The following is a 10,524-nucleotide window of genomic DNA, read 5'->3' on the forward strand; positions in this document are numbered from 1 at the left end:
CAAGTCTATTCAAGAATCAAGTCAGAAAGTGTTGTTCATTAAAACTCGACAGCTAGCATCTATCGAGATTTAAAGAGAGCTGTTTCAGTTCGAGGCTCGACAGCTGTTCAATAGATAGGGTATTTGTCGAGGTTTATGAAGTTCAGTTTTTCAGGACTATTTTTCATCCAATCCGTGAATGTATGTTTGAGTTTTCTTTTTTTACAATCCTAAACACATATAAGAATTATTTTAAGGGTTGTCTAGGGTTGCACAAATGTGAAGCAAAGTCTTTGCCCTAATTTATCTTTCTCTTCAAGAAGCTGTTGTGTTTATACACTGTAGGGTTTTGTAATCAAGTAACTTCATGATCTTTATCGTCTGGATGAACTGAAGAATTTTGTAGCTAACATCCTTCTCAAGTTGTTGATCAAGTCGCGTATTAGGATCTGCACAATTGGTTAGTCACGTACTGAGAGCCATACATTGAAAAGGAGATTGTCATTGTAGAACAAGTCCAATTGAGTATTGGTATAAGGATTCAACTGTAAGTTGGTATAAGGTACTAGGATTCAACTGTAAGTTGGTATAAGGTACTGAGATTCTTTTACTTGTAACCGCTTGTTTTGATAATAGTGGATTCTTAAGAGTGGTAACCTTAAAATCACCTGGTGGGGTTTTTATCTCAGAGGTTTTCCTCATTCATAAACAAATCACTGTGTCAATTTATTTTTCGCTGCATACTTAGTTTAATTGGTAATTTGTTTGTACTACCATGTGCTTTGCATGTTAATTTGGTTAATTAATAAACTTGACTAATTAATCAATTAATTCATCACAAGGGGTCAATACATTTTTGGCCTATGAAGTGGTATTAGAGCAGGCACATTCTGATTAGGATTAATCTTTACTGTGTGATCCATTGACCCGTGTTTGTCATGGATAGAGGACAGTCTCTTATTATACCTCATTTATTTGATGACACTAACTATACATACTGAAAAGTACGCATGAGAGTTTTTTTTTGCAGTCTTTAGATGTGTTAAGCTGTAGAGATAGGTTGGACCAAGCCTACAAAAGCACCGACTGACGGGGATGGTGCTAAGATCAAGGTAGAAAACTTCAACAGCAGAGCATTGAATGCTCTATTCAGTGTAGTCACTAATGATGAGTTTAAGAAAATATCCTTCACTAAAACTGCAAAGGGAGCATGGACCATCCTCCAGACAACCTATGAAGGAGCCAAGGTTGTTAAGGACTCAAAGTTTCAGAGGCTTACTACCAGCTTTGAAGAGATCAAGATGGAAGAGGATGAGTCATTTGATGAGTTCTATGCCAAGCTCAAGGACATAGTAAACTCAACATTTAATCTCGGGGAAAACATTTCTAAACCCAAGATTGTGAAAAAAGTGCTCAGATCTCTGCCCGAAAGATTTCATGCTAAGATCACCGAGATTGAATAATCAAAGGGTATTGACAAAATTCTTTTAACAGAGTTAGTTGGCAATCTATAGACCTATGAATTGGGTTTGATAAGAATCGGGAAATCGAGTCAAAGCAAGAGCATGGCATTGAAGGCCAAAAGTTGTGATACTGATGAGTCTTTTGATGATGAAAATTTTAAGATGAAGTCCTACATCACTAGGAAATTCAAGAAGTTCATGAAGAATGCCAATGCAAAGGGCTTCGACAAAGACCGTAGGCAATCTAGTTCCTTTTAGTTTAAGAGTCAAGACATGGAGAAGAAGGATGCTAAGGATGGCGGTCAGTACACTGTTCCCTCAGGACCAAAGTGCTTTAGGTGTTAAGGTTTCGGTCACATGAAACAAGAGTGCCCCACATATCACAAGACGATTTGGAAGAGCAAGGTACTTGTTGCCACATTGAGCGACACCGAGCCTAAGGATGATTTCGACAATGAGGATGACAGAATCCTGAATGCATTCACTACCACTATTAATCCTACTGAGGAGATTGTTAAAGATGTGGATGAGGAAGAGGACATGGTGGAGTCTAAATTTGAGAAGATGGATGAAGAATATGACATCCATACAATCTATGCAAAGTTTTACAAGGTCTCAGAAAAGCATAAAAGGCTGTATTGGTTGACCACCAAGAAGTTTAGTGATGTGGAGTTTGAGCAAAAAGAAATCTCTACAAAGTTTAATGAAGCCAATCAGACTATTGGAGCACTGAGATTTGAAAATAATTTCTTGGCTGAAAACAACCAAGAAGCTTGAAGCAAAATTGTTCTAAGTCAGAGCTTAGCTAGAAAGGACATCAAGCGCTAAGCTCGATGAGATGCTCAATCTTCAAAAATCTGCTTCCGATCGAATCGGTTTAGGGTATGACTTTTCTTCTCCTAGTATTGCTTCTACTAGTACTATTATTTTTGTTCCTCCTGCTGCTAATGTTGAAACTAAGAATAATGAAGTTAAAAATAAATTAGCTAGTAAGAACATAGATAAGGGTAAGTCTATCTTAGGAGCACCCCCTAAACTTACTAATAATGAGACTAAAAACCCTAGGGCTAAGAAGGGAAACTCTCAAAAGTCAAAACAGAAAAAATAGCATTTTTGTCATTACTGAGGTGCAGCTGGACATACTCGACCTAATTGATACAAGTGGCTAGCCACTTAAAAGAGCAACAGCATGATCGTGTCGAGATATCAGAATCAGCTTCCATCCTCTCTCGCTCCTCTTGAAGATCTTCTCAAAACTCTCATGTTCCTTTCGAACTTGAACGATTTTAACTCTTTCCATTCATTGGCAGATCAAGGGTTTTCTAGATGGAAAGGTTCTTCCAAGGTGTGGAAGGAAAAGGGCTCCAAGTGATTTTGTCACTTCTTCTCTTTCTCTCCCTTTCTTATTTTTGTTTTTGCATTACTTATGTGTTTTGCTTTATTGTTTTGAGTCAGTCTAATTTTATACTTTGCTTTGTTTAACATGTTTTTGTTTGTTTTCAATTTTGTTTATTTTGTTTTTCATATAAAAATAAATAAATAAAAAATTAAAAGATCAGAAAAATACAAAAATAGTGTGTGTTTTGTGTACATTGGTACTTGTGTACCCTGGATGACCATTGAAACAAAATTTTCTAAACTTTGTATCTCTTATAGCTTAGATGAGCATCTTTATGCACAACTAAGCAAGCGAGCTTTGTGGCTCGTGTTTGTGATGAATAAGGTTAAGTTATCTCTTATTCTTAACACTCGTATCACTCCTTTTGACAGGAAGGACTAGAAAATCTTAAGAGAAAGGCATAAATAACTATCTCACTATTGTTGCCCGCCAATTATGAAATGACATCCATATGCTTCGGCATAGCAAAAGTGCAATGTCAAATGCTTAAGATCATTGGGTATTTCTTTTCTATCTTTTATATGCTCACGCATGATTTGCTTAAAAAAAAATATGCAAAGAAAAATAAGAAACAAAAAGAACAAAATACTTTATATATGATTGCAAGCATGTATTCTAGGAGATGTAGGAGTTATAGAATGTATCTCGAAGGTGATAGTCCCTATCAAGCAGTTATGATTGTGTGTGAGTTAAAGTGATTTTCTCATATCTCAAATTGTCATAACATGTAAACACTTATGCAATCTTGTGATGTTCGTCACACACAATACACAATATTCATTGCTACTCTTGATACATGTGCATGTACAATGTAATTTGGCCATCACAAAGAATATATGTGTTAATGTATGCTCACTAAATTGTCTTGACTTGTTTTTTAAATATAAAATTAGTTAGAGTTGTTTTGTGTGTGTGTGTGTTTTAGGATCATTGTGCTTAACATTTTTTTGGTGAGAGATGATTTTGAGAGTTCAAAATGTTGTTTGGATTCTTGGTTGAGTTGCATGTTTGATTGCATTCATGTTTGTGTTTTTCTCTTATTTGAAAAACCTTTTGTAAGTAATCTCGACAGCTCTTCAACACCTCTCGATTGAGCTCTTCAGTTGCTTTTTATCACAATCTTGACACCTCTTGATATCTAGGTCGATCAATCGAGAAACTTTCTATCCCCTCGATAGCTTCTCGACAAATCCTCGATCCATCGAGCTTCTTTTTGCCTTGGAGACCTGCTCGATAGCTACATTTGTCAAATCCATTAAAGCTCGACACCTCTCAATCTGTCGAGAATTACTGAGGTTCTATATAAAGGGTTTTCGCGATCTCGGACTTATTTTGCTTGATCTCTCTTGACTCCTCACCTCCCATAACCTCTCTCTCTCACTCCAAACCTCTTCCTCTAGGATTTTTCGGCCTTAATCTAGTTTTTCTTCACTTGGTAAGTGTCCTAATCCTTCTTTTTCTTGCATTTTCAAATCTTTTGACCTAAAAATTGGGGTTTTTAGAAAATGTTCGGATTTTTCAAATTGAAAAGGTTTTTGCAAATTTTTTGGTATGAGTTTTGAGTTTTTCATCTTAAAACTTCATGCATTGCATCTCATTTGCATTATAACACTGTTTCATGCATTCTTAGATGTGTGTTTACTTTGTTGCAAACTTGTGTGCTGGTAGGATTGGATTGGTCTGAGCCCATGATGCAATTATCTTTGCATATCACATGTTCATCCATTTCCATGCATACATACTTTCTATTCATTATATTTTGATATATTTTTGCTGCTTGGGACTTTCTGATTGTCTCTTTCTCCCTCTCTCTCTCCTGTTTGCGTTAGTCTACTTCTATGGCACCCAAACGCAAATCTACTCCGTCCCAGAACCCTCTTCGTTCTAGGGCATTCACTTCATCTGATCCTACTCCTTCTTTTGTTTTGTTTTGTGATAAGCAAGCCCAAAAGGACTTCTTGGAGAATTTTTCTAGATGAGGCGTTTATTCAGAATGCCAAGTCATTTTGTCGGACTTCTCCGACACTAACCTACCCACTGTCATTCACAATAAGGGTTGGGAGTCATTGTGTGATGTCCCGGTCATTTGTCCATCTATGCTGATCCAAGAGTTCTACTCTAACATGCATGGATTTGATTATTTAGTACCTCTTTTTGTTACTCGCATTTGAGGTACGAGTATTGTGGTCACACCGGATATTGTATCTGATGTGCTCCATGTCCTAAGGGTAGAGCATCCTGACTACCCCGGTTGTGAGCGTTTGAGGACTGTGTTCAAAGATGAACTTATATTTGCTTTTTTGTGAACGTCCCTCTGATTGAGGCAAGCGTCAGTTTACTCCATGTTTGACCTTTGCTAAAGATCCTAGATTCATGAACATGGTGATGACTTTTGTGTTGCATCTTCTTTCTCACTATAACTCTATTACGGAGCCTCGTGCTCAATTTTTGCTTTCTCTTTTAGAGCATCTCACTATAGATTTTCCCTCTTATTTTATTCTTTTTATCATTGATATATATAGGGATACGGCGACCTGTGATAAACTCATCTTCCCTTCAACTATTACGAGGATTTTACGCAATTTTTTTGTTCCCTTTCCTGTTTCCAACCACTTCTCTGTTATATGTGCCATAGAGGCCACTACAGCTAAACGGAGTGAGGCGCAGCTTCATTTAAGGCGGTCTTGTTCGATAGCTCCTCCCACTCCTCCAGCTCCATCCACCTCTGCTCCCTCCTCTTCGACGAGTGGTGTGACTCTTGATGCAATTATGGTGCAGTTTCAGTGCATAGATGCTCGCCTTGACACTCTCACTGATGAGTTATGTCAGGTGAACACCCGTGTCAGTCGTATTGGATGACGGCAGGCTTGCCTTGGTGACTTTGTAGAGTCTCCCTCTCCTCCTTCCGAGGCATTCGAGGATGATGATAACTCTGACGACGACGATGATGATGCTGATAGAGATGCTAGCTCACCCAATGACGATAAGATGTTTACTTGATACTCTTACCCTTTGTCACTTGTGACAAAAAAGAGGAGTAGTTTTGGATATAAGAGTAGTCTTTCTCATAGGAGGAGGGTTAGCATGGGAGATTTTTGTTAGGGGGAGTGTTCATGTTTTCTAAGGGATGTAGTGATGATTTTATGTATCTTTTTCTTTCTATTTTAGATACATTGTTCATGTACCTTAGATCAAGTGATCATATTGTGATAGCAAACCTTGTACTTGTTGATATATATACATTTGAGGTTGTTATTATAGTTCTTTCACCTATCTCTTCATGTGTTGTTTCTTTTCTTTTTTTATACACATGTTTCTTATTTTATTGTATGCCATTTATTATTTCTGTTTCACACTAAGATGCCATGATGAGTTTTGTTTAAAGTGTTTCAGAAATATAGGTTGTCAAAATCTTCTTGCCATAAACTCTCTTCTTCCAAAATTTTTCAAGAGTTTGTATTAGGATAGATTTTATTGTATTCAACAAGTGAATATGAGCTGAGTGATTTATGACTTATCTTATATCTCATTTGTTTGTTGTGGTTTTGTCATGAATTGCCAAAGGAGGAGATTGTTAGGACATATGTGATCAATGTAAGGACATATGTCACTATTTTATGTAATTAACTAATCTTTTGACAAAACGCACTTTACTTGTAATTGACTAGATCTAGGATGTGTTCAATGCTTCAAGAAATAAGGTTTCAAGTTCAGGTGTTAAAGTCATGCAAGTTTATTCAAGAATCAAGTCAGAAAGTGCTATTCATTAAAGCTCGACAACTAGCATTTATCGAGATTTAAAGAGAGCTGTTTTAGCCTTAGGCTTGACAGCTGCTCGACAGATAGGGTATATGTCGAGGTTTATGAAGTTCAGTTTTCCAGGAATGTTTTTCATCTAATCCGTGAATGGATGTTTGGGTTTCTTTTCTCACAATCCTAAACATATATAAGCATTATTTTAAGGGCCTTATAGGGTTACACAAGTGTGAAGCAAAGTCTTGTTCGTGCAAATTGTGACCAGAGACAAAATTTGCCCTAGTTCATCTTTCTCTTCAAGAAGCTGTTATGTTTGAATACTGTAGGGTTTTGTGACCAAGCAACTTCATGATCTTCATAGTCTGGATGAACTGAAGAACTTTGCAGCTAACATCCTTCTCAAGTTGGTGATCAAGTCACATACTAGGATCCGCGCAATTGGTTAGTCACATAGTAGGAGCCGTACATTGAAAAAGAGAGATTGTCACTACAGAACAAATCCAATTGGGTATTAAGGTAAGGGTTTAACTGTAGGTTGGTATAAGGTACTAAGATTCTTTTACTTGTAACTACTTGTTTTGATAATAATAGATTCTTAAGAGTGGTGACCTTAAAATCACCCGGTGGAGTTTTTTGCCTCGGAGGTTTTCCCCATTTGTAAACAAATCACCGTGTTAAATTATTTTCCGCTGCATACTTAGTTTAATTGGTGATTTTTTTGTGCTACTACATGCTTTGCATGTTGATTTGGTTAATTAATAAACTTGGCTAATTAATCAATTAATTCATCACAATTGGTCAATACGTTTTTGGCCTATCAGAAATGACACGGGATGAGATATTGTCCCTTGCAAAAATACGGCTCATCTTAAATAGCATCTAATATGATTGATAGTAAGTGAATGCAATAAATACAAAAGTGAGAGGAAGTGAACTAGTGATTATCATATATGTATATATATATATATATATATATATATAGAGAGAGAGAGAGAGAGAGCTACTAGGGCACCCCCAAGCTTGCCCTTCATAGGATTATGATTAAGTTGGCCATTGATAGGGGAAGGTAGATAGGTTAGGATCATAAATCAAGTGCTATTCATATTAACTTATTCAACCGAAGCCCGTTTGACAAACATGCTCAACCTATCTAAAGGAAGGCATTATTGATTTAGAGTATTGGTTTGTTCATGTTTGATGGGTTGACCCATGGGTTGAGTGACTTTAGGCAATCTCATTTAATTGAGACAATTCTTTTTTTTTTTTTTTTTTTCAAATCTGTTTTCAATTTCTTTTGGTCAAAAAAAAAAAAAAAAATTGTGTGCACAAGCATATATAAAGTTGGTTTGAGGGGAGCTCTTTCTGTAAAATCAAAAATAGGCCTAACATCTCATTGTATCATAAATTGATTGAAATGACACAAGATGAGATATTGTCACTTGCAGAAATATGACTCATCTTAAATAGAATATAATATGATTGACAGTAAGTGAATGCAATAAATACAAAAGTGAGAGAGGAAGTGAACTAGTGATTATCTCAGAGAGAGAGAGAGAGAGAGAACTACTAGGGCACCCCCAAGCTTGCCCTTCGTTCATAGGATTATGATTAAGTTGGCCATTGATAGGGGAAGGTAGATGGATTAGGATCAGAAATCAAGTGCAATTCATACTCACTTATTCAACCGAAGCCTATTCGACCAACATGCTCAACCTATCTAAAGGAAGGCATTATTGATCGAGACTATTGGTTTGTTCATGTTTGATGAGTTGACCCATGGGTCGAGTGACTTTAGGCAATCTCATTTAATTGAGACAAATCATTTTTATTTTTTTCAAATCTGTTTTCAATTTCTTTTGGTTTTAAAAACTCCTTTTTTTTATTTACATGTTTCCAATAGTATTTTTTATTATTTTGACAACAACCTAAAACTTTTTTTTTCCCAATTTCAAGGATAAATTCTTTAGAACACTTTAAACAAATTAAAAATATATAAAAGTCAAATCAAACGAGTAAATATTTCAGGCATTGGCCAAAATAATAGCCAAACAAGAACTATAATCTAACCCATCTCAAGGTAACAGTGTAACACTCGAATCGACATAATGCATTGAACTTAAAAAAAGAACTAAGAGAAACCAAAAAAGAAAAAAACATTCAGATCTCATAAATCGGGGTCGCAAGAATCAGAAAAATGTAGATCACATGATGTAGCAGTAACTTGGACTCGGATCATACACTGCCACTTCATAGAATGTGGGATATGGTGGATATTGAGGGCACACGGGTAACTGTATACATCCAGTAGAACAAGTTGAAGATGTACTTGGCTTCTTTTCCCCTTCTTGTTTTGTTTTCACTGGTTCTGGCTCTTTCTTCTTTTCCTTCACTTCTTCAACACCCAATAAGGTGGCATAGCAAAGCTTCTTCCTTAAGGAGCAGGTCAGGTTAGCCGAGTCAACACCTTCACCAATCACCACCAATTGATCTTTATCTGCTCCTTCAACAGCAACTGAGATCACACCTGTAAAATCAATGAACATGTAATTAAGTACCACCTTATTGACAATATATTGTTTCTGAAAAGCCATAAAGCTAGGAGTGATTTGGTGCTAACCATCTGCTATTGCTGCAATCTTCATGGCCTTGGCTCTGTATTTGTCACAGGCCATTTGCACCTTGATAACTATTTTTTGCTACACCATTTAAGATAAAAAGTTCACAATATTATAATAAAATCTAAGTATATTCCAAAGCCTTTTTTCTTTCTACAGCATGAATATGGTGTAATTGGTATTGAAGTTTACCTTCATGTTTTAGAGCAGGCAACAATACTAGCTGCAGCCTCTGTCAGAAAACTATTATGTGCTTAATCTGTGTTAATGGGGAAAAAAGAATTGTAGGTCTTATATAGGCTGTTGGTGAATTAATATACTTGTTACAAAAAAAAAAAAAAAAAAAATGTTGCGCACACACATACCTTTGTACGCAACTGAAAAATTAATTGAAATTGTGAGGTGAAATCACGATCTCATCTAGTTCAAAAAAATAGAGTATAAATTGTTCAACTTTATAGGTGCATTGTACATGCAGTAATTATTATAGCCATGGAGAATGGGTATTCATATAATCTAGTTGATTGTTTTTGTGATGACAAATGCTGGAGTCCTATATATCGTGCCAGTTCTGCCCAACAATTCACTTTAATTTCAGTCTTCTCTAATTTTTCATTAACCAATTTTGCCTATCTCCTAAATTAATTCTTTCACAAAAGGGTGTTACCCCAATAAATTTGATAATTTTGATGAGTAATGTACTATAATAGGTTTTCCTTATAACCAATAGTCTATTTGGTATCCCTGTATGCCCTGTATATTAATGTAATTCCATGTGCATGCTGCGCTACAAATTACTTGTATCTGCCTTGTGTACTTTGAAATATTCACTTTAACTAGCCTTCTTTTTTGTTGGCAACATTTATGCTTTATTGCCTTCGTTTTGGTAGACCATTACATTTCTCTGTACACCGTAACATGTATTTAATATATATGTTAGATAGTGCTTTCGTCCAATAATGCAATGCACTAAGTGGGACACGTCCAATAATGCAATGCCTGCATGCAATAGATGGAAGTATGGGACACGGGATTGAAACTAATCATATTTGAACATGTATTTTGTGCATGTTGCTTTCTGATGTCGCGGAAGCCTGAAGAAAGCACACACGATACTCTTTTGATGAAACAGATACTAAACTATTAGTTTCTGGTAGTAAACCTCAAATCCACGAGGGGTTCTTTGAATCCACAAGGTGATAGGTCTGGAATCCACCAGAGAACACAATAGACACAAGTCTGAATTTTTATTGATAATAAATTATGAAAAACATTTACAAACTTAGGGCCTATTTAAGGACTCCTTAAAACT

The 10,524-nt window shown here is 36.1% G+C and overlaps 1 protein-coding gene across 1 annotated transcript; it reads right to left on the reverse strand.

The window, feature by feature from the left end:
- Nucleotides 1-8,569: 8,569 nt before the first annotated feature.
- LOC111987193 (heavy metal-associated isoprenylated plant protein 47) lies at nucleotides 8,570-9,503 on the reverse strand. The gene is made up of 3 exons (XM_065775206.1): nucleotides 9,405-9,503; nucleotides 9,215-9,293; nucleotides 8,570-9,121 (listed from the first exon to the last, which is right to left on the reverse strand). The coding sequence occupies exons 1-3, from the start codon at nucleotides 9,408-9,410 to the stop codon at nucleotides 8,799-8,801; spliced, it is 408 nt and encodes a 135-aa protein (XP_065631278.1). The 5' UTR covers nucleotides 9,411-9,503; the 3' UTR covers nucleotides 8,570-8,798.
- Between the last annotated feature and the right edge of the window lie 1,021 nt (nucleotides 9,504-10,524).

The sequence above is a fragment of the Quercus suber genome, unplaced genomic scaffold, assembly GCF_002906115.3.
Source record: "Quercus suber isolate HL8 unplaced genomic scaffold, Cork oak 2.0 scaffold_107, whole genome shotgun sequence".
In the NCBI taxonomy this organism is placed as follows: Eukaryota; Viridiplantae; Streptophyta; class Magnoliopsida; order Fagales; family Fagaceae; genus Quercus; species Quercus suber.